A 24478-nucleotide genomic window follows, 5' to 3' on the forward strand; every position below is an offset into this window, starting at 1 on the left:
TTGAGGCGAATATGTTTTAGGCGAATGGGATGGTGACCCATGCATGTCACTATACTGAAGTAGCTGTAGGCTACTTTAAGTGTTGGGAATGTTGGGAGTTTGACACCACATCCAGGAGAGATTCAGGAGAAATGACAATTCAGGAGCACTGCAGGAGATGGGGTCGAAACTCAGGAGACTGGATTCAGGAGGGTTGACAAACACTCCTGATGCATGGTTTGCTTGTTTCCTTAAAATCTGGCAACGCACGCCACTGTGTGTGTGTGTGTGTGTGTGTGTGTGTGTGTGTTCGTCCACTCCGAGCTCAGAGATCAGTTCAGACTGAATGTGATTGAAGTGAAACAGACACTCACATGGATCTATAAATCTACACAACGGGTTTACTGCACAAACAGCTCAGAGACGTAAACAAGGTAAGAAATGCTGCTTATTTTTACTATTGTTTTATGTATTATTATGATCTCTGGACCGCTGCATTTAGACACACAGTTTAATACAACATGTCATTGGTGGTGTTGTTTATGGAGACAGAAACACAACAAACAGACAGACAGACGAATCCGGGAAAAACTTTTACTTTTACTTCTCCAAAAGCAAAGTAACGTCAGGTGGTGTCGCACCGAATGTGGTGACCTGTGCAATTCAGTATATTCAGTGTGCAAAGCGGCCGCTTGTTCGCAAAATGATAACATGTGTGTGTGTGTGTGTGTGTGTGTGTGTGTGTGTGTGTGTGTGTGTGTGTGTGTGTGTGTGTGTGTGTGTGTGTGTGTGTGTGTGTGTGTGTGTGTGTGTGTGTGTGTGTGTGTGTGGCAGATACACATAATAACAAGATAAGATAACAGCGACCTCTGCAGTAACAGCATCCCACAGGACACCGGTGTCGGTGTAACACGCCTCTCAGTCACCAGACCAGATGATGTCTCGTGATGTTATGCAGTGAATGTGCTGCCAATCAAATCAAAACAAATCAAGCTTAATCTGATCCATGCTGCTGTTGTTGTTGTCACCATGATGACTGGGTTGACTGCTACTGTTTTTTATTAAGAGTTTTATCGTTTCTTATTATAATGATAGTGGCGTAAAGTAACTAAGTACTTTTACTTAATTACTCTAAGCATCATTTTGAGGTATTTGTAGGCTACTTTACTTGAGTATTTCCAATTTCCAATAATTATACATCTCAGTCTCTCAGATCCAACCCTATTTGACACATAGGATATATAAAAAAAATGCAGATCTACAAGCTCACAAGGCGTCAGATGGCGATGCGTTGTGAGCTTTTAGATCAGCTATTTTCAAACATTTTATACTTTTACTTTTTTTGCTTTGGTGCTTGGTGCCTATACTTTTTTGTACTTTTACTCAAGTACATTTTAAATTCCTGGCTCTTACTTGTAACAGAGTATTTCTATATAGTAGTATTGATACTTTTACTTAAGTACAAAATGTGAGTACTTTTTTGCACCACTGTACGTTTGGACAGATGTGTTTGTACAGTAGGCTGGTTAGAGTGACGTGAAGGCTTGGAATGTTGAGCTCTAGTGTTGTAGGATTTTCCCACCCTCCCAGAGGAAGATAGGCTATCTACTAGAGCAGTGGTTCTCAACCTTTTCAGTCCGCAAACCCCAAAATAATCATATTTTAATTGGGGACTACCCCAAAATAATCATAGTTTAACTTGGCACCCACAAAAATAATCCTATTTTAACTGGGGACCACCCCAAAATAATCCTATTTTAACTGGGGACCACCCCAAAATAATCATATTCTAACTGGGGACCCCCCAAAATGATCATATTTTAACTGGGGTCTCGACCCATTGAGAACCACTGTACTATAGAAGAGACAGCTCAAAGGACAGCAGTAGAGCTGTCTGTCATGATTATTGTCTCCAGAGGACGAAGGGAAGGGAGAGTATGTTTCCGTCCGTCCACCCGTCTGTCTGTTTGCTAATCTAAGGCGCCGTTGGCCCGGTCGCTGCCAAACTGCACACACATGCTAATTCAGAACCTCTGCCCGACTGCCCCACATTTTCACATGGGCCTGTTCTAGTGCCATCAGGAGGCTGATTTATTTTTAAACTACCTTTTGGCCAGTACTCCTACAGATTTTGTCCAAAAATCACGCCAATCGGTAGAAAGTATCTCTACAGTCATGTGATCGACATGGATCTGTCCAATTTTCCATATTCCATCCTGATTGGCTAAGATTGGCTTCCAAAGTTTGCTTGATTGGCCAGTTTTGAATAAAATGCCTGAAATCATGAAGGCAGCCAGCGTGCGATTTGGTGAAACTGAGCATGCACATTCCCAACAAGCCGAGGAAGAAATGCCACTTTAAAATGTTCAAATCAGCTTCATGGTGGCGCTTTAACAGGCCGATTCGTGTTTTAACTTATAACTCCATGATCAGTGTAAAACGTTGTATGCGCACTCCCTAGAGGACAAGGAAAAACCTTTTTTCATATCTGCATTTTATAGCGCCACCAGGTGGCTGACTTATGTAAAACAAATCATGCATGCAGTGTCACATTGCCGTTAAAGGCCAAAGAAGACATGGCACACTTCTCACATTGGCCTATTATAGCACCACCAGGAGACAATAACATACCTGACCTGGTGGAGACCTGAGCTCAGACGAGCACTGCTTCTAGTTGAATCTAAGTTGGCGATTAAATCGCCATACATGAATAATTGCGATTGAACATTTTAATTGTCTCTTTTGGCATTGAAACAGTACGAATACAAATTAAATATCTTGTTTGCCATTTTACACTTTGTCATCCAAACATTTTTTTTTAACTGAATAGGTGCTTACTTGATGTACCTACATTCTCTTTTCTAGATGAATTTTTCTATGCATTTGATGGGGATAGCTTCGCTGTTACTACATGCCATCTGTTCGACACCCAACTCTAACCCTTACCCTAAACCTAACCTCCGTGGGGTGAGTCGCTAACCCTCCCGACGCTCCTTTGTCGAACTGGCGGTCGTTCGAAAGAGCAAGATTTCCCCCATTCGATGGCCTTGCTTAACCTTGCTCCAGTCGCTCTGGATTAAGAGCGTCTGCTAAATGCCAGTCTCTGGTGAAACACAATATGAAACACCATAAAAATTCACTTTTCCTATTTTAAAACCTTTTTTTGGGGTCCCACTAGCACCATCTATCCTCACAAAGTCCCATTTCAGACCGTTGTGTCTTTCTCTGGTTTTGGGAAGGTGGAGGTTAAAAGCATCCCACGGGTTCTCAAAACAGGCTGTCCAGATTTGCTGCCGTTTGTGACGTCAAACGGCCATTTTTGAACATTTTTCATTTTTTATTTTTATTTTTTTCAAAAAGATTTTTTTTTTTTTTTTTTTTTTTTTTTATTTAGCCAAACCTTTTGAAAAACGTTTTTGGGACACAAACAATATGACATAAATACTTTTTAAATGCATGGTGTATCACCTTTAAAAAGCTTAAAGTGGAGTCATAGCCCATCAATTTGCAGGGAGCACTGAGTCACATGATACGACCCAGCTGAGTCATGTGATACGACCCAGCTGAGTGAAATCAGGAGGGCTGTGTGTGAAATCCAGAGAGAAATAAGCAACCAGCATTATGAGAACAAGACTCCCAATTTAGCCTCAAACCTTTTGAAAAACGTTTTTGGGACATACACAATATGACATAAATACTTTTTAAATGCATGGTGTATCACCTTTAAAAAGCTTAAAGTGGAGTCATAGCCCATCAATTTGCAGGGAGCACTGAGTCACATGATACGACCCAGCTGAGTCATGTGATACGACCCAGCTGAGTGAAATCAGGAGGGCTGTGTGTGAAATCCAGAGAGAAATAAGCAACCAGCATTATGAGAACAAGACCCCCAAATAGTGACTAGAGTTCATATGAGCATTTTAAACCTACATCCATTCCATATTTGAAAACAGCAGATCTACAAGCCTATAGGGTCATAGAATGCAGAGAGACGGTGTAGTGTCTGTATGTTTGGTGTTGTGCTCTGAAAATAGCAGATCTACGAGCCTATAGGGTCATAGAATCTTTGTGTGTTAGAAACCCTTTTTTCTCCTTTTTTATATTAACCACTTGAACCCTAACGTCCATATTCTCAGAACTTTAGCCAAAAATAGCGCAAGGCGTTGTGAGCTTGGTTTGGTGTAGAGGGGGAAAAGAGCAGACTAAGTACAGAGTGTCTGTGTCTGTATCTGAAAACACCAATTGACATGAGTCCAAAATACACAGATGATTGTGCTATCAAACAATGAAACTATGGAATCTATGAAAAGGTTGTGGGGGTCCCTGCTTCATCTCTCTCTCAACTAAGGGGTCCTTGGCCTGAACATGTTGAATATCTGATCTATCTGTCTATCTGTCTGTCTGTCTGTCTGTCTGTCTGTCTGTCAGTCAGGATGCCTGGGTTTTCGGTGGTCCCAGAAAGCAACACCCATGTCCTGGCTGAGTTCGACTGTCTGGATCAGCTTCTATCAGCGCTCCGCCTGGACTCTGGGAGACTGAAGGTATGTCTGATTAGGATTTATGATCCATTGATTGAATGAATGAATGATTGATTGATTGATGTATTGATTGATTGAATACTATATTGTTGGTCAGCTATTAGGGATGTTCACAATTAATCTAAAATCTATTAATTGCCGTTAAGGAATTAATTGATTATAATACATTCATTGTTTGATCACAGTAATCTTTAAAAAAATGCCATCATATTCAAGGGCGTTTGGAGAGAAATGAGACAGTTTCCAATTGAGCACTGCAAAGGGCAAGTGTTCGTGTCCAGCTGAAGCTCATTCGTCTGATTATGATTGATTGAATACTTTATTATTGATCAGATTATGTAAGCAGCAAGTTCAAGCTCATAGCGCCTTGTACATCAGCTATTTTTATAATATAGTGTTAAATAGGTTTAAAGTGGTTTAAACTATGACTGGGGAGTGGGGACCCCATTTATTTATGGAACTAAAGACCCTTCATGCATTATTGTATTTTATGATTTTCTTTATGATTTGTATTATTTTATGATATACTATATACAGGATGGATGGATGGATGGATGGATGGATGGATGGATAGATGTCATGTTTCAGTGCACGTGTTCATCTCATGTTTCAGTGCACGTGCGTGGCGGTGTCCAGGAAGTGGCTGGCTTTGGGGACGTCAGCAGGAGGTCTTCATCTCATCCAGAGAGAAGGCTGGAAGCAGAGGCTCATCCTCACCCACAAGGTGAGCTGAATGTAATGACATCATTATACTACTGACATCATTACTGCACTGAATTACTGTACTAACATCATTAGTGCACTGAATAACTGTACTGACATCATTACACTACTGACTTTATTGCACTACTGACCAGGCCTGGAATTTTGTCATTTTAGGAGCAGGGCCACTTGGGACTTGGCCTTTGGTGTTGTCCATCTTAGTCCATTGAAATAATTTGTTGAATTTAAGGGTTAGGGACTTCATAAACTTTCTTGCCTGGTTCCAGACCATAGACCCATCCCACTCTCAGAGTGGACTGTTTCTCTGGTCTGGAATATCCAATCCGCGCAGCAGTTGAAATGATTCAAACAAAGTTCACACACACAGGCAGGCTGAGGCAGGCACACACACACACACGCGAGCACGTGCTGATTTCACCAAGCTGTTAAAGTTGATTACATGTTTCTGGTCGCAGTTCTGTGTGGAAGCAGTCACTGGCACAGACAGAGACACACACACAATCACACACACACGCCGCGACCGTGCGTCGCGTTCACCGTGCGTGCACGCTTGCAAAAAAGTCCCTCCCCCATAAATCGCTCAGAATAGGGCACAGTTTCAGACTAAGGCTTGAGCTGAGTCTGAAATCAGGCTATAAACTTTCACTTTTCACAAGCGAAGGTGGTGTCTGTAGGGCCTCTGTCTGTGGGAGCTGTAGTAGTAAAGAACTAGAAAAGATGCAATTGGAAATTGCAAGTGTGGTTGCTGACGTGACTATATTCTGCAATTCTGCAGTAAGCTGTCATCAGTGATGTTATTAGGTTTTCAATGCAATGGGTCCCGGGACCCACATGTGGTCATTCAAATGGGTCCCAGAAAGGTTTTACGAGTCCTCAATAAAATGTTTTCGAGCGCTGTGAGCTTGTAGATCGGCTATTTTCTTCAAAAACGGCCGTCGATGACGTCAGCGACGGCAGCAAATCTGGACAGCCTGTTTTGAGAACCCGTGGGATGCTTTTAACCTCCGCCTTCCCAAAACCAGAAAGACACAATGGTCAGAAATGGGACTTTGTGAGGATAGAAGGTGCTAGTGGGACCCCAAAAAAAGGTTTTAAAATAGGAAAAGTGAAATTTCATGGTGTATCACCTTTAAGTTTCATCAAGGCAAAAAAATGTCACTTTCACTTCACATGTGTGCGGGGGACGCGAGTTTGGTTTGAAAACGATTAACCGTGCAGCACTTTCTACGCGGATTTTATTTGTGTTGACGTAGGGTAAAGTAAGATGCTTTCACCCATGAACAATGGTGGTGTCTGTGGACTTTTAAAATGTTTTTCTTTTACCACGACGTGGTAAATTATTTTAACATGGACTCCAATGGAGGCACGTCCCCGGGACCATGATGAATGAATTGCATTTTTATAGCGCTTTTCCAAGTGCTCAAAGCGCTTTACAATGGTTCATTCATTCATACATTGGGAAGTGAAGCGGCGAACATTCGACGCCAGCGTCCTCACTTCCCACATTCACACACCAATGGTGGCAAGCTTGCACCAACCAACTCATTGGAGGCAACGTGGGGTTCAGTGTCTTGCCCAAGGACACTTCGACATGTTGACAGGAGGAGCTGGGATTTGAACCTCCGACCCACGGATCATTGGCCAACCCACTCTACCTCCTGAGCTACAGCCGCCCCACACCATGACGTGAATGCGTCTCTGGGCGACGTGAACGCGTTTTTGACGCAGGACGCGCACGTCACTGTGTCATGTGAAGCTCGACCAATTGATTCCCTATTGATTCCCACTCCCATTGATTCCCTACTGATTCCCACTCCCATTGATTCCCTATTGATTCCCTATCCCTGTCAGACAGATGTCTGTCTGTCTGTCAATTTCCAATAGCGGCGGAAAGGTTACCCTAGAAATAAAGTTTCCCCAGGACTATAATGTGTTGCCCTGTTAAGCAACCACCCTAATAACTAGAAAAATGCAATGGTTGAAAAACGTGTCTGTGTGCAAAGCGCTTAATAGTGTACAATATATAGGCAACCACACTTGCAATTTCCCAGAATTATTAAATGTCCACCTCAAAACATAAAGGGGGACTCTAACCCCCCGGCTCCACCGGGCGCGTCGAGCGTCGCGTCAACGTCAACGTTGGGAACGCTCCCGTTTTAATCAATGATGGGTGCTCCACTGCCGACGTCAACGTCCGCGTCGGACGCTCGCTTGACGGCGTCCAAACTCAAAAATCGCCCCGGTTCAATTTTTTGACGGCGTCCACAACGTCCAGTCATGTATAAAATATGAATAAATGCATTGTATATCTAAATGTTGGCTACATACGTGCTTTTCTGCTGTTGGCTATCCATTCACGTCATTCACAAGGGTGACTAGATGTCCCAGAAATCCTAGCATATTTTTTTATGTAATTACAGCGGTCTTCTTTGATAAAATTATACAACATAGGCTTTAATCATGACAAAACAAAGTGGTCCGTGGTGCATTGCTGCTCTCTGCTGTGAGCACAGTGTGCTCTATACGTTCACATTCAGGTCACAAATAGTTGTATTCCTGTTTGAAAGTGATTTTCATGTAGTTTTGGAAATGGGCTATATTGGCCATAGAATGAATACACAGCCGCTGCGCTGCAGTGGAGCCGGTCGGACGTCAATGTGACGGCGTCAATGAAGCCGGTACGACGCAGAGCAACGCGACGCCGCCGGTGGAGCCGGGGGGTTAGGGATATTAATTACATAGTTAACTCATTTTCTGCCAGCTTTATTTATCTCTTAGCCAGGTTTTTTTTTTTTTTTTTGAAGAGGTGAAAGCGGCTTCCAAGGAGTGGCTTTGTGTGTCCCGTACATATCCATATATGGTCATTCCAGACCAGAATGAACAGGCTTTGTCTGTCCCGTACATGTCCCGTGCATGCAGAATTGAGGATTGGTCAAGCTTCACATGACAATTTGGCCCTCCAGATAAAATCATTCATTCATTCAGAATTCATAAAAATATAGAACTAAAGCACATAGAAAGTATAGATCTAGAACACAGAATGTATAGATCTAGAACACAGATTTCATAGCTCTAGAACACATAGGATAAAAATTCACCGCTTCACTTCGAACCGAGGTTTGATTTTTTAATTACTTTTGAAAACTTATAGAATGAAATGCTTTGATCAAATCTGGCCATCGATGGTGCACAAAGGTGTATATTGAAAATAAATCAATGTTCAGTTTGGATAATCCCATGTAAAGACATGTTGAATGCAGGCTGCTCCAGACATTTTTACAAAATGAATCAATGAGAGCCAATGGTGTGTGTCCTTCACTCACACACACACACACACACACACACACACACACACACACACACACACACACACACACACACACACACACACACACACACACACACACACACACACACAATCATGTCAGTGACAACACCTGCAGGCTCATACACAAGCCAGAGACCAAGTCTGGCTGCATGGCTTGGTGAACAGCACCCTCTAGTGGCCAACAGTGGACTCCCCTTTGGCAGGTAGGATTATGTTAGCCTGGGGCCAGCCTTCTAATGCAGCTAACTAACTGCAGTATAGAGTCTGGAGGTTATCCCATCCACAAGCATTTCATGGGAGGAGGTAACAAAAAAGGATAGGGCGTGTGTTCTCAGTCATAGGGCGTGTGTGACTATATTTTCTAAGGACCCTATTTGATCGCATTGTCCAGATGTGATTTTGTTAAACAGACTGCTGGTTTGGTGTCGCACGCTGTTTGTTTTCTTATCTTCCTCCTCCTTTTTGCCTTGAGCTCGCTTGGAAATCAAAAGACATCATTACGGCTGGCAATGGCGCACAGCTTGTTTAATGCGGTGGTCCTCAACCTTTTCAGGCTGTGACCCCCAAAATAATCATATTTTAACTGGGGACCCCCCCACCCCGACGAGCACTAAGAGTTGAGGCATTACATGTTTTATAACATGGTTCTGTTGTGACAATTTGTCCAATGTTTAATCTGTCATTTTAGAGGTATTAAAAAGTACTTCAATTGTCACTTCAGAAATGTGCAGATACCCTCCATATACACTTTATGTTGGTTTGTTTACTTTTGAGGGAGAAAACAATGTTGCACATTAAGTTAATCATCTGGGGAGCCCTCCAAATAATTTGTCCCGACCCCCAGGTTGAGAACCACTGGTTTAATGTACGCTTAACCGTGTGCGGTTGTGTCTTTCAGGAGGGTTCCATCACGCAGGTGTCCTGCTGTCCACACGATGAAGACTTTATCGCCGTCGCAACCAGGTGAGAGAAATTACTGTTGACGCTTCTAATGAAGACATTACTGTTGATGTAGCCTCGGGATCCAGGCATTTCAAGAAGAAAAGCCTGGGCTAGCCCCCCTGTAACTGTGGTTCACGACATTTTAATTGTATATAAAATATATGTAGCCGTTCAGATATCTTATTTTATATCAGTACATTGTTACTATCAAAACCTCCACCGGCTGTCTGTCAGTCACGTCACGTCACGTCACGTCACACTTGTCCCCTTCTCATATCTCCACCACCATTGCCCCTATCCATGCCAAACTTTGCGCTCACACTCCTTGCCTGCCAAACCACAACCTCCACCCCTCATTTCTCACATTGCCCTCTTCTAGCGCCACCATGCAGCCGATTCTTGCAAAACCCATTTTTGGACACTGCTCCTACAGATTTTGCCCTAAAATCACGCAAAGCGGTACACACTATGTCTAGAGTCATGTCATCAACATGGATCTGTCCCATTTAGCGCCACCATCAGGCCGACTTTTTCAAACACGTTTTGGACACTGCTCCTACAGATTTTCCCCTAAAATCACGCAAAGCGGTACACAGTATGTCTACATGTGACCTAACGGTCACTTATCTGTCCGCATTAGGCGAGACTACTGTTGATGCTTCTACTGAAGACATTACTGTTGAGGCTTATAACTCATTTACCGCCAACATTTATGTATCTCTCTCTGCCAGCATTTTTCACTATCCTTTGAACAAATATAGAAAAATATACGTCGGTCGATCCAATCCAGCCATCGATGGTCTCAAAAGATGCACACTGATGTCATGTAATCATTTCACGGCCTGACAAATCAGGGAATTCTTTTTCCAGTTTGGATAATCCCATGTAAAGTTAGATCGTGTTGAAGGCAGGCTGCTCCAGACAGTGTTTACAAGTGTGGGAGGGGGCTTAGTGGCGGTGGTGTATTAACCTGTAGTTGTTGTCTGGTGGTGTAATAACTAGGGTGTGGTTCCTCAGCCAGGGTCTGGTGGTGGTGCAATGGTGGTGTAATGTGGTTGTCTCTAGCCAGGGTCTGGTGGTGGTGTGGGAGGGGGTTTAGTAGCTCTGGTCCAGAGCAGACCTGTCGCTAAATGACTAGACTGGGATTTCTCAGCCCCTGCGAGCGCTCAACTTGAGTAAAAAAAAAAAAGAAAATACTTCACTACTCACCAAACCAAAGTTAGTCTTGCGTTCTTGAAAGTCTATTCTCCGTGGTGGGAAACCTCTCAGCACCCCACCCACTCTGTAAAATACATTATTTTTGTCATGAAATAAAACGCAACCACCTCGAGCCACCCAGCGGCCACCGCAGACACAACGGTTCACAACCCGGAAATAAGCGGCGGACGAGTTGGATGCATTTTATTTCATGACAAAAATAATGTATTTTACAGAGTGGGTGGGGTGCTGAGAGGTTTCCCACCACGGAGAATAGACTGACAGAAACGAATTTTCAAGATTTTTCAAAAATAGCAGATCTACAAGCTTTTTTTTAAATATTTAAAGCATAAAATATTGCTTAATAATGTGTTCAGGCCTAAATGGGTTAACTCCATCCTCCTCCCAGCCAGGGTCTGGTGGTGGTGTGGGAGCTGCAGCAGGAGCGGCGGGGTCGCCCAGAGAGGGTCTCGCTGTCCTGGGAACACCGAGGCCAGAGCGTCACCTCTCTGGCCTGGGACTCCTCCAGTCTGAGGGTCTTCATAGGAGACACGCTGGGGAAGGTCTCCTTCCTGAGAGCCGCCTCCTCCAAGATGGGCAAGGTGACGTCATCGTCATTATTATTATTATCATCTAATCCAGTGGTTCTCAACCTGTGGGTCGGGACCCCCAGGGGAGGGGGGGGCCCAAATTATTTTGAGGGCCTCAACTCTTAGTGCTCGTCAGGGTGGGGGGGGGGGGGGGGGGGGACCACTTTAACCATTATTTTATGCTTTAACTATTAAACAATTTAAGATCTACAATCTCACAGCGCGGCACCGAGTGCTGCGCTGCGAGCTTGTAGATCTGCTATTTTTGAAAATGTTGTGCAAGTCTTGGAATATTTGTTTACCCAATTCTATATTCTTGTAGATCTGCTTTTTTTTATCTTGAAAATGTGTGTAAGACTTTGAATTTTTTACCCAAATCTGTAAATTTCTTCCAAATCCGTCTAAGGTTTTGGAAAAACTCATGTTTCTATGATCAGTGGTTCTCAAACTTTTTCATGTCAAGGACCCCCACAATTATATGTAATTGGTCACATATCAAAATATTAGCTTCCAGGGACCCCCCGAAGCAAAAGTTGAGTTACAAATGTTCGCTTTAAAAATGTATATGTAAATGTAAATGTAAATCTCGCATTGTGAGCTTGTATATCTGCTATCTTTCAATGTCTAAAGTATAAAAAAATTCCAGGCCTTATTAACAATTTTGCTGGCATTTTAAACATAGCTGTAGTAAGCAGCTGCCAAATTGTCCTTACCTTTTAACGTGGGCACGCGCACGCATCGTGCACAATCTGTGCGCGACTCATCTAGTAGACGTGTAGACTCGGTGACAAGCTTTCGAATAAAAAACCCCCCATTGAAATAGACATATCCGTTGCCACGCTGTATCCCTGCTTATCCGCCAGTGTTTACATGAAAAAACATTGAAAAAAGCCAACTGTGCGTTATGGTAACAAGTGGACACGTTCGCGCACAAAACGCACGATCTGTGCGGGGATCATAATCCAGGCGTGTAGAGACTGGATCAAAGTTTCCAAACGCAAAAATCCGATTGAAAAACGAGTGTTCCATCGCCGAGTAGCTTTCTCTTCTGTTACAATGTAAACTAACGGAGGCGGGACTATGGCCCAGGCTCAGACCGGATACGGAAAGCTAGATCCGGTCCAGACCGGAAATGACCAGATACAGTTAGGGGGGGGCCTAAAGAGCCAGAATCAGCGAAAATCAGCGATAATACTTTTAATCCTCTCATAATGATTAAAGCTAATTAAACTTCCGGGATCTACGGGCATGGCACCGCGGTACAGCGGGAAATCTACGGTTTCTACGGGGATCGCGGAGTATGAGTTAATGGGTTAAAAAAAGGCAAGAAATCACTTACTGCTCTGCTTTTTAATGTTTATTATATTGTTGTTCTTGCTGTGTGGCTGAATGACCAGCAGGGGTCGTCATTCGTCATGTTCCCCGTCCAGACCGTCACCACGGTGGACTCCCGAGTGGTCCAGCTGGGCTACCATGACGGACGTCTGCTGGTGTCATCACTGAGCCGCTGTTACCTGTGTGACACCGACAAGTAAGGATGCATTTATCTATAGGTCACTGTTACCTGTGTGACACCGACGAGTAAGGATGCATTTATCTATAGGTCACTGTTACCTGTGTGACACCGACAAGTAAGGATGCATTTATCTATAGGTCACTGTTACCTGTGTGACACCGACAAGTAAGGATGCATTTATCTATAGGTCACTGTTACCTGTGTGACACCGACAAGTAAGGATGCATTTATCTATAGGTCACTGTTACCTGTGTGACACCGACAAGTAAGGATGCATTTATCTATAGGTCACTGTTACCTGTGTGACACCGACAAGTAAGGATGCATTTATCTATAGGTCACTGCTACATGTGTGACACCGACAAGTAAGGATGCATTTATCTATAGGTCACAGTTACCTGTGTGACACCGACAAGTAAGGATGCATTTATCTATAGGTCACAGTTACCTGTGTGTGACACCGACAAGTAAGGATGCATTTATCTATAGGTCACTGCTACCTGTGTGACACCGACACATTTATCTATAGGTCACAGTTACCTGTGATCCACTCATCCAGGCGCCAACGTGTTCGCTGCCACTGACGAGATTGACGCGATATCTCTTATTTCATTTAATTGAAAACCGCGATGGAGTGGATCCGCTCTATACACTCCAGCTCGAGTTCGGAAACAGTCAGTAGGCCAAAAAACAGCCAATCCGCCTGCTTCCATTTTAAATTTGTCTCTGTTTCCTTTTCCTGCTTAGCGTTATCGGCACTTACATGGCTAGCTTCTAGCTAGCGTGTAGCTTTGAAACACATCAGCGGGACATGTACCGCGGCATGCACGGTGATCGTGTTCATCGTCCATCAATTTGAACTCATATGGCATACAGCTCATGTATCAAAAAGTCCATATTTCAAAATATTACAATATTACAATACATTACAATATTACAATACATTACAGGAGACCTCTCAAAACGAGGATTTATAATAGAGAAATGTCAACCTTCTGAAGTCAGAGTTGCTTGAAGTCCAGTGGGAAGTTTCTAAAGTCAGTTATGAATTGGAGTTCTATGGCATCTGCATGCTTCTTTACACAATATTCAATTTTTTTAGATGGATCTGTATGTGACAACCCAGAGGGGAATTCTAAGACATAGGCTAGGCTACTAACTTCTAGAACCCAGAAGGAAATATGGACCTTGAGGTGAAAATGGTTGGAAGTTTCAATTCATCGTTGTGTCTGCGTTTGTGTCTGGGTTTGTGTTTGTGTCTCCAGGGAAAAGTTCTGGCGCGTGGGGAACAAGGAACGTGACGGTGAATACGGTGCGTGTTTCTTCCCTCAGGGCCGTGGCGGGGGGTCCGGGGGTCCTCTGGGGGCCCTGGGGGGTCCTCAGCAGCCCCCTCCTCTGCTGTACTGCGCCCGGCCGGGGTCCCGCGTCTGGGAGGCCTCCTTCAGCGGAGAGGTGCTCAGCACACACCAGTTCAAACAGCTGCTGGCCTGTCCTCCTCTGCCAATCATCACTTACAGGTTATTGTTGTTATTGTTGATTGCTGGCCCACAATAACTTACCTGACCTGGCGGCAGTGCTTATTTTGAGGGGGAACAAGGGGGAACATGTTCCCTCACCTCTTTTTTTTTTTAAATATAATTTTTATCCCACGATTTTCTAACCCATTTTTTTCACCCAGTGCCAATTGCCTATGTAATCCTGGGCTCTGCTCTCCCTCTGCCGCGCCTGGGGAAACAACGGACTGACCTCATGCTTCCTTCTATGCATGAGTAGTCCAAGTTGCTTCCAAGTTTATGTGTGCAGCCCGGGATCCGGCACCTATTCACTGACAAATTAAGCACTGCCTGGCGGAGACATGAGCTATGAGGAGCAGTTTCTATGTGATTTTAGTTAGTTGTAAACACACAGATTCAGACATCATTTCGGTGACTTAAAAGAAAACACTCATTCGTTTTCTCTCTCCCAACAGAAGTGAACCACGGTACAATCCAGCACAGAAGAGCTCACAGTCCATGGCCTTTCCCAGGCTGCTCTACATGGGGTAACTCAAAACGTGTTTCATAAGTCTGATTTTCTGCATTCAATCAACTCAGTGAAGCTTATTAATATGCCATGGTATGACGGTGTCAAAGAAAATATTGAAACATATCTGTTGAGCTTGCAGATCAGTTCTTTTTGGCAAGCGATGCCATTGTTTAAATACTATACTAGATTTAATCATTTCCTAAGTGGCTCTGTTTGGTGAAATATGTTCCAAAATGACTGATCTACAAGCTCATAGCCTTTAGATTTAACTCTGGTACTGAACCAACACTCTATAGCAGACCTGGGCATTGTGGCATTGGTTCACTCTGACCGGCCCTTGTAGGGTTAATGGCAAATTACAAAATAAACACATTTTCTAATTTTACCTCATGCATGGACTAAAGCTGCATTTCTTTTATTTTGACGTTTTATATATACATATGGACACAATGCGTACATCAGCACGTGTGTGATCATTGGATCGTAAAATGGCTAGATAGATTCGGCTAAAAAAAGAAAAGTCGATGCCGAATGCCGGGTTTTCATTAAAAATTGGACTGCTAAGTATTTATTTACTGAAGTCGGAGGTAAAGCCGTGTGTTCAGTTTGCAGCGAGCACATCTTGCGGGGAGCACTGCCTTTTGGCCGGGCCCTCCACAATACTTTCTGTTGTTCATGTGGCCCCATGGAAAAAAATAATTGTCCACCCCTGCTCTATAGCAATGATTACTATCACAATATAGAGCTATTTAAAGGTGATACACCATGCATTTAAAAAGTATTTATGTCATATTGTTTATGTCCCAAAAACGTTTTTCAAAAGGTTTGAGGCTAAATTACCACTCCTGAATAGAGAGCCTCTCTCATTTTGAATGGCTCTCAGAGCATTTTCAGCTGCAGTACCACCTTTGGCCTGAACTGCGCCACCCCCCCAAAATCTTTTTGAAAAAAAAATCTTCAAAAACGGCCGTCGATGACGTCAGCGACGGCAGCAAATCTAGACAGCCTGTTTTGAGAACCCGTGGGATGCTTTTAACCTCCGCCTTCCCAAAACCAGAGAAAGACCAACGGTCAGAAATGGGACTTTGTGAGGATAGAAGGTGCTAGTGGGACCCCAAAAAAAGGTTTTAAAATAGGAAAAGTGAAATTTCATGGTGTATCACCTTTAACACAGTTACTGAACAAACACACTATAGCAATGATTACTATCACAATATAGAGCTTACCATTTTTTCTTTTTTCTTTTCATGTTGCAAAAAAAATATTACTTTCTCCACCTTTTACATTAAGTTGTAGATCTTAGTCTTGTCTTGTCTTCCAGAGAACAACACCTGCTGACCTGGACTCACTCAGCCATCTACATCCTGACCCCTGGCAGTGGACAGGTTCTGCTGTGGTCAGAGATCTCAGGTAAGGGTCGGAGGTCAGAGGGGTCATGAATTATTATTGGTTGTGTCACTGATAATTTAGACCTGGGATTCTTCTGTGTTGACTGTCACACAAGGAGAAATGCACTCCTTAAAGTTGAAACAAAATAAGTTAAAGACCAATTAACCAGTCTGCTTGAAAAGTAGGCCTGTATAACAGCAGCCAGTTGACAGTGCAGAGACATAATTGCCTGCCTTTGATGCGTTAATGAGCGGCCGTCGACTACTTACTAGCATCAGCTGGACACAGACACACACAAACCTGCTATTTTTGAAAAATCTCAATTTTTCTTTTTTGCAAATCTTTGAATACGCATGCTGATTGGTTGGGTTAAATTGAAGCTGACGTGCTGATTGGCTGCCCCCCCCCCCCCCCCAGACGTGGTGGAGGTGGCGGTGTACCGCAGCGAGCTGTTCTGTCTCCATGGTGACGGGCGTCTGTCCCACCTGGTCCTGGTGTCTGTGGAGCGCTGCGTGGAGAGACTGCTGAGACGAGAGGCCTGGAGCCTGGCTGCTGCTGTCTGCTGCATGTTCCCTACTGTGGTGACGGCTGGGAGGGTACGCACGCACACACACACTGCTGCATGTTCCCTACTGTGGTGACGGCTGGGAGGGTACGCACGCACACACACACGGCTGCATGTTCCCTACTGTGGTGACGGCTGTGAGGGTACGCACGCAAAAATAGCAGATCTACAAGCTCACAGCGGCACTCGGTGCCACGCTGTGAGTTTGTATATCTGCTATTTTTCCAATAGCTAAAGTATAAAATAATTAAGGCCCCTCCACCTTGGGCCCTAGTAACTCAGGGGTTAGAGAGACACACATATTGTGAATGATAATTAAGTTTCTAAAAAATACATATTTAGCCACTTGTACACATGCTCCCACCCACTGAAATGAATGAGCAATCAACATTTTTTAAATCGCTAAAACAATAGAAAGCAGTAAATGAAAAAAACATTTTAACACTCATCTAAAATATGAATATGAAGGGTCGTGCTTGGTCTTCCTCCTTGGGCCCACCTTACCGATCATCACCACGAAAGCGTGGATTGGCTCAAAGTAGCTGACAGAGTACAGCATCTTGCAAGATACACCACACCTCCAAGATACCCATGTACATGACAAACTACTTCCTAAAGGTCAAGGATGTACACGATCACAACACCAGAGGCAGCTCCACCAATCATGTTCAACGTAGATTTAACACTAAACAAAGCTCTTATTCGTTCCCCAGCTATACCACCAACATGTGGAACGCCCTTCAGCTAGCCCTTCCGCTAGAGTAAATCCCTAGCCTCCTTCAAAATTGGTATGAAAAGTCACCTTCAGGCGGCTGCTACTTGTGACTTGTAAATAGACTAAGCCCCCCCATTTCCTGCTTTTGTAATTGATGTTATGCTTTTTCTGCTTTTGAAATTGATGTTATCCTAGATAAAGTACTATGTTCTATCCTTCTGTCTTTCAATGTTATATGAGATACATAAAGTGTGGTTCCTGTGTAAATAAGCCGCAAGGCTTTCTAGGATCTCCTTTTAGTTGACCTTGTACCAGTGATTTGTGCTGTCATGAAACTGTACTTTTTTTTTCTTATCAATCAATCAAAGCCGTGTTGTAGAAAAACAAAGTTGTCCTTTAAGAAAAATAAATAAATAAAGATACTCCTATTTCTTAATTTAAAAACAAAATGGCACTGGTTTGAAATGTCATGAAGGTTAGAACGTTCAGGATAGAGGTGTTTATTATTAAAGAATGTATTATCTGTGTGTAGAAACTTCCTCTTCCTGTTTCCAGGCCAGGAAGTCGGTCCCCATCGACCGCCTGGACTTCCTGCGCTCCCAGCTGGGTGCCGCCGCCCACTCGGAGCTGATTTGCCAGTTGGATGAGGTCATCGCCCGCCTGGAGCCGCTAGACTCCGCCTCCAGCAGCCGCAGGAGCAGCATCAGCTCACATGTACGTTTCACCTACGACCTCCTCGTGAATAAAAACATAGTTTTTTATTATATATATATTATAACCCATATATATTTGTTCACCCTTTTTCTCCTCAAATTAACGCATTCACTCCCAGAGTAAATAAACTAATATTCTCAGGGTGACAAGCGACCTCACCCTGAAGGGCGAGGTCATTAATATTGATGACATCAGGGAACTCCATATATGGGCATAAAAGGATGCCAGAGTGTGATGTCAGAGCGGCAAACCCATTCTGGTAGAGTGGTTCCCCTGACATCACAGTGACATCAGAGCATGATGTCAGAGCGGCAAACCCATAGACTGTAAAAATGTGTACAGGTCTACACGGACGGAAGTGGACAAGCTGTAACGTTTCTCATAGAAAACATAGTAGAAATCCCAGCCTGACAGCGTTTTTTCCTCTTTCCTTACCCTTTTTTATTTTATTATTATTATTTTTTTCATTTTGACCATCTGTTCTCTAGTTATGAGCCATTGAATATAACATGTCTGACCAAAAATGTGGAAAGAGAGCAACGGACGTGAGATACAGCCAACTAAAATATGAACATGTTCTTGGCGTAAATGTTCTTGTGTAATTCTCTACAGACGGGCGTGTAAACCCGTCATGAATTGTGTCGTGTGATTGGCCCGACAGGAAAGCTTCAACGTCCTGGACTGCGGCATCTACCGGGTCATCAGCCGCAGAGGCAGCCAATCGGACGAGGAGAGCGGCTCCCTCATCAACCAATCGGTGTCGGAGGAGGAGCGGCTGAAAGACTTCGGCTTTGGACAGGAAGACGAGCAGCTCGACCCAGGTAACCGCTGCTTAAGGTCTCCCTCTGCTGGGGACAGAGAGGTAACACAGGTACAGTCATGGACAAACTGCTGCTTAACCCTTAACTCAGTGAATGCCACCCTTTATTCAAAATCTACAAAACTGGTGCCAGCCATTTTGCTTAATTTTGCCTTTTTATGGGGGCCAAAATCATATTTTGTACTTAAATTACATATATAAATCTATGCTTCTATCGAAAGCCACACTACCCCTCTTACAAAGGAAAACATGTATATTTATATATATATATCCTATCATTAGATTTGGGCTTCAATAGAACATGTGTAAGATGTCTTGATCATCATCATATGTGTGTGCTGTGATGGGCCCTATGTGCAATCTGGAGTGCAATACCATTTGAAAACCACCAGAGGGTGGTCTCCTACTATCTGATCAACTAACAGAAGAAGGAAGAAGACGTCCATCTTTTTTTTGGTTTGGGCCTGTTGTTTACATTTTGGCCAGGCCTTTTAGCTAGCATGCTACACACTTCGGAACCCTGGCGATCGCGATCAAGGATAGGTAGAGAAGAATGGATGGCACCGCTGGAATCCTGAGAATTTTCTGCGTTTTTTGAGTACTTATAGTTCGTCAGGGATGCACGGGAAAGTGTATAAACGAACGTTTTAGATAACATTTAAACGGCCGGAACCAATCTTCGGCTATACCGATTTTCCGCCGGACTGTGTTACACTGGTGCTACAGTCAAATCGGCCGTATCGCTCAGGTCACGGAGGCATATGGCCAACTTCTAGAGCGATTTTTTTGAAATTACAATTATGAAAAAATTAAAAAACTTTTGATTAATTAAAAAGACGTAAAAGACGTTTATGGCACCGAGGTCCAAAGACGTATAAGACGTTTATGGCGTTCAGTGAGTTAAGTGCTGTTCGGGTCATTTTGACCCGTTTTACATTTTCATTTGGAAAAAAAAGGTAGAAGTTAAAAATGTTTCCACTTGAAACTCACTGGCCTTAAAGATTCTTCTGAGATAAACATGTAAAAAAAATATTTTTGCACTACACCCATGCTACACCCCCCTCATATTTTTTGAACCTTAAGTGCTGTTCGGGTCATTTTGACCCGGAAGCACAGAAATACACAGTATTATGCCAAAACACAGACACACAGTCACCCTCACTTCTAACACCCCCCTTCCGAAGCCCCATTCCGAACCCTCCCCCCCTTCCTATAAGCATGAGCAATATTGCCCAGTATTAAATGAAGTCGTTTTTTTTTACATGGATTTCAGCTAAATCAGTAAAAACGCCTAGCTCTTTCAGTGTTTAATGTGATATAGCAAAGCAGAAATGCAAACATTTACCAAATATATCATATGAATTGTTTGGTATTGAGTCAAAGTCAATGTATCATGATGATTTGTTAAGTTAAAATTTATATTAGTGTTGTTTCTTTTAAACCAAATATCCACCGGGTCAAAATGACCCGAACAGAACGAAGGTGTAGTGAATCTGAACAGAACTTAAGGGTTAAAAGAGTAGTTCACCCCCAAAATGACTTTTCTATTGATTATTCACACCATAGGGACTTGAGTTCAATAATATTTTTACATTTTTTGTCACTTTCCTTAGACAAAAAATGTATTACAATAAATGTACCCCCCATTGATTCCGCATGGGGACCCAAATGCAATTTGTACATTGACTATAATCACATTTTTGTCTTAGGAATGCGATGAATACAAAACAAATATTATTGAACTCAAGTCTCCATGGTGTGAGTAATCAATAGAAAAAAGTCATTTTGGGGGTGAACTACTCCTTTAATACTCACCCCATGGAGACTTGAGATCAATAAGTTTGCCTATCATTTAATAATGGACGATTTACTTTTCGGGCAAGTGGGCATGACCTGAGAGCAAGTAGAACATGACCTGTACTTGCCCAATGGGCAAGTGCCTCTGAGACCTTAGTGTCAACCTCTGTATTGTTTCTGTGATGTCAGGGGCAAAGTGATGATTGTATTGTCAATCCATCAATCAATCAATCAATCAATCAATCAATCAATCAACCAATCAATCAATCAATCAATCAATTATACAATTTATTTGACATTTCCAACATCCTGTAATGATAAAATGTCCTCTCTTCCACCTCTCTGTCCTTCCATTACATTCTGCATACGATCACCTTTCTGATCACCAATCACCATCTGATCACTGATCAATGTCTTTGATTGATTTTACCATCTGTGGCTGTTTGTTCGTTTGTTTTATACCTTTCAGTTTGCTACCATCACATTTTCAAGCAGTCCATCCATTGGGTGTGTGCGTGGGTGTGCGTGTGTGTGCGTGTGTGTGTGCTTGTGCGTGTCTGTGTGCGTGTGTGTGTCCTCCATCACACAGAGCTCCTGGTCAGTGAGCGGTCAGAAGTCAATGAGAGGTCAGAGGTCAGTGAGAGGTCAGACTCGGGCCAGTTCCTTCCTCTGTCGTTCCGTTCCAAACCTCCTCGCATCGCCCTACAGGCCGTCAGGGACAGGTGAGCATCCTTAATAGGCTACTTCAAGGCAAAAATAATTACCCTATGACCTATGTCATTGCTAAGGATTTAGCTCACTGCTAAAGCAAAACTCCGGTTTATTTATGTGGTTTTGCTCGCTCTAAAGGGATTCAAATGTTATGCGTTCAAGTGCTGTTCCTATTGGCTTCCATGGAATACCTACTGCTACTTGTAACTTTTGTCGGAGTTGCTCGTTTGCTTTGAAAGGCAACGTTTCAAACGGAGTGCGATGGAGACGTCACGTTAAATCATGTAGGATGAACTTTAATTTGTCATTTCTTGAACTTTGATGGAGGAGCAGGTTAATTTAGCCTACAGTGTTGATCAAGGGAGGAGGAGGGTGTCTTATGCCTGCTCTGTCTGCCTGCAGATCCACGGTGCAGCGAGCGAGAGCACACACTGACTCGCATGACGCACACACACACACACACACACACACACACACACACACACACACACACACACACACACACACACAGCCACGTTTTTCACAGCGCAGTGAGCGCACCACTGTCTGTTTTGCCTTTGTTCTGTGTCCGAACGGGTGAAGCGATGACTTTATAATTTTATGCGAAAAAGTGCGGAGATTGTGAAATTAAGCGATGCCCGCGTATATTTTTTCGCGATAGTATATATATATATTTTTTCCCCACTCAGAACAGAAAAATAACAATCGCGGGCATATCAGTGCTTTTGTAACGGCCGGTAGAGAAGGCAGTGTTTTAAACATGAACGTGATTTAAAGGTTAAATTAGGAGATAAATGCACTTTTGTGCAGCAGCATAACACTGCTCTCTACGAGGGAACATGATTTTCCGGTCACGTGATACCCCGTTGCATTTCGGGAACTGGAGTGTTTCTCTTCACAGGCAGTGCCTCGTACAGTAAACTTCGGCCGTATGCAGACCTTTGGTTCACTCTGACCGGCCCTTCTATGGTTAATGGCAAAATACAAACATTTTCTAATTTTACCTCATCCATGGACTAAAGCTGCATTTCTTTTATTTTGACGTTTTTTTATTCACGTACATATGGACACAATGTGCACGAGTTTGTGATCATTGGATTGTTGTTTCAATAACGAGCAGGTGGACAGACTGATCACACACACGTCAAGACGACCTGCCTTACCTTACCCATCAAAAATGGTTGTGTTCCCTTCCTAGAGGCCCCACTGAAAGTGGAACAAATGAGTGAATGGACTAGAGTCACACTTAAAATCTGGAAGAAAATAAGATCATCCTTTGGAGTATCTGGACAGATCATTTCATTAACACCTATTGGATATATAAAGGAGTTTATACCCAATCAACTAGATGCAGGTTTTAGAAATTGGACAGCACATGGTCTCACAAGTATACACCAACTATGTGGGAGGGATGGCCTTAAATCATTTGAACAACTGAAAATTGAATTTGACCTCCCTAAGACGGATTTCTATAGATACTTGCAGCTAAGACACTTTTTAACAAATCATAAAGATTGGAAGAATGCCATGAAACCCACCCCAATAGAAGAACTTCTGTTAATATTCGAATTTGATGAGGAGAGGAAGGTAATTAGAGACTTTTATCAACTTTTTCTAGATCGGTCTCCTAACAATTCCATATATATAAAGGAAAAATGGGAAGCCGAATTGGGTATAGACATACCATCAGATCAATGGGAAGAGATATGTAGTGAAGCACACTTGGTAACTATTTCGAATACTTGGAGGGAATTCAAATGGAAAGTGATAACTAGATTTTTTAGGACGCCGGTGATTGTGGCTAAAATGGGACCGACTCATTCTAATAGGTGCTGGAGGGACTGCGGGGCACATATTGGTAACCACACTCATATATTTTGGACCTGTCCCAAATTAAGACTATTTTGGAAGGAGATCTCTGAGGCACTGTCTTTGGTCAAGCTTTTGATGTAGATCCCATGGTAATGTTGTTGGGGATGGTACCTGAGGGAATAGAGGGCAGAGCCAAAATATATTTACTCCATATACTACTCACAGTGGCCATAAAATGTATTACAATTAAGTGGTTGAAACCGGACCCACCAACATACAACATGTGGGTGGTTAAGGTACGTGAAATTTATCAAGTGGAACAAATTACTTACGCCCTAAGACTTCAATCAGACTTGTTCTTTAAAAGATGGACTCCAGCTACACCAATTTTGATGGATCAAACTTCTTCTGTTCCCTCAAATTTAAATGTTTTGATTTCTCATTCTGCCCCAGCTCTCTCAATACCTTCCCACTTAGACTCTCTCTCCTCTGCCATATTCACATAGAATTCACATAGAATACACTGTTCTACTGTATTATCTATTCCTAATGTGCGTTTTTCGAATGTGCTTTTGGTTTGTTTGTTTGTTTGTTTTGCTTTTTTGCCAAATAATCTCTATTTCTTTTTTTTCTACAAGGTGTATACAGCTGAAAAATGTGTAAGAAAAAACAAAAAAAAAAAAACAGTTGTGAAAATATGTTTATTATATTTGTACAAGTTGCCTAAACTGAAATAAAAACAAAGTTAAAACAAAAAAGAAAATGGTTGTGTTTGGTATGGTAATAACATGGTGGTTGTGTTTGGTCCTGTGTCTCTAGCTTTGTGACAGCGGTGGTTATGTTTGGTATGGTAATAACATGGTGGTTGAGTTTGGTATGGTAATAACATGGTGGTTGTGTTTGGTATGGTAATAACATGGTGGTTATGTTTGGTATGGTAATAACATGGTGGTTGTGTTTGGTATGGTAATAACATGGTGGTTATGTTTGGTCCAGTGTCTCTAGCTTTGTGACAGCGGTGGTTATGTTTGGTATGGTAATAACATGGTGGTTGTGTTTGGTATGGTAATAATGTGGTGGTTGTGTTTGGTATGGTAATAACATGGTGGTTGTGTTT

At 42.9% G+C, this 24478-nt stretch overlaps 1 protein-coding gene across 5 annotated transcripts in view; it reads left to right on the forward strand.

Annotated features, from left to right (window-relative positions):
* The first annotated feature begins 299 nt into the window (after positions 1 to 299).
* The window catches only part of hps5 (HPS5 biogenesis of lysosomal organelles complex 2 subunit 2), a 40680-nt gene continuing 16501 nt past the window's right edge, over positions 300 to 24478 (forward strand). For 4 of the 5 annotated variants that reach the window (XM_080753754.1, XM_080753757.1, XM_080753756.1 and 1 more), the window contains exons 1-13: positions 307 to 413; positions 4408 to 4520; positions 5131 to 5241; positions 9467 to 9531; positions 11117 to 11309; positions 12698 to 12828; positions 14079 to 14330; positions 14783 to 14854; positions 16160 to 16248; positions 16645 to 16823; positions 18063 to 18221; positions 18883 to 19042; positions 21428 to 21560. In XM_080753754.1, coding sequence (XP_080609880.1) covers positions 4413 to 4520; positions 5131 to 5241; positions 9467 to 9531; positions 11117 to 11309; positions 12698 to 12828; positions 14079 to 14330; positions 14783 to 14854; positions 16160 to 16248; positions 16645 to 16823; positions 18063 to 18221; positions 18883 to 19042; positions 21428 to 21560 — 1652 coding nt within the window. In that variant the 5' untranslated portion in view covers positions 307 to 413; positions 4408 to 4412. Of the gene's footprint in view, positions 414 to 4407; positions 4521 to 5130; positions 5242 to 9466; positions 9532 to 11116; positions 11310 to 12697; positions 12829 to 14078; positions 14331 to 14782; positions 14855 to 16159; positions 16249 to 16644; positions 16824 to 18062; positions 18222 to 18882; positions 19043 to 21427; positions 21561 to 24478 lie in introns of all 5 variants that reach the window. The other variant, XM_080753755.1, reaches the window with a different exon arrangement.

The sequence above is a fragment of the Nannobrachium achirus genome, assembly GCF_963921795.1.
Source record: "Nannobrachium achirus genome assembly, chromosome: 22".
Classification (NCBI taxonomy): domain Eukaryota; kingdom Metazoa; phylum Chordata; class Actinopteri; order Myctophiformes; family Myctophidae; genus Nannobrachium; species Nannobrachium achirus.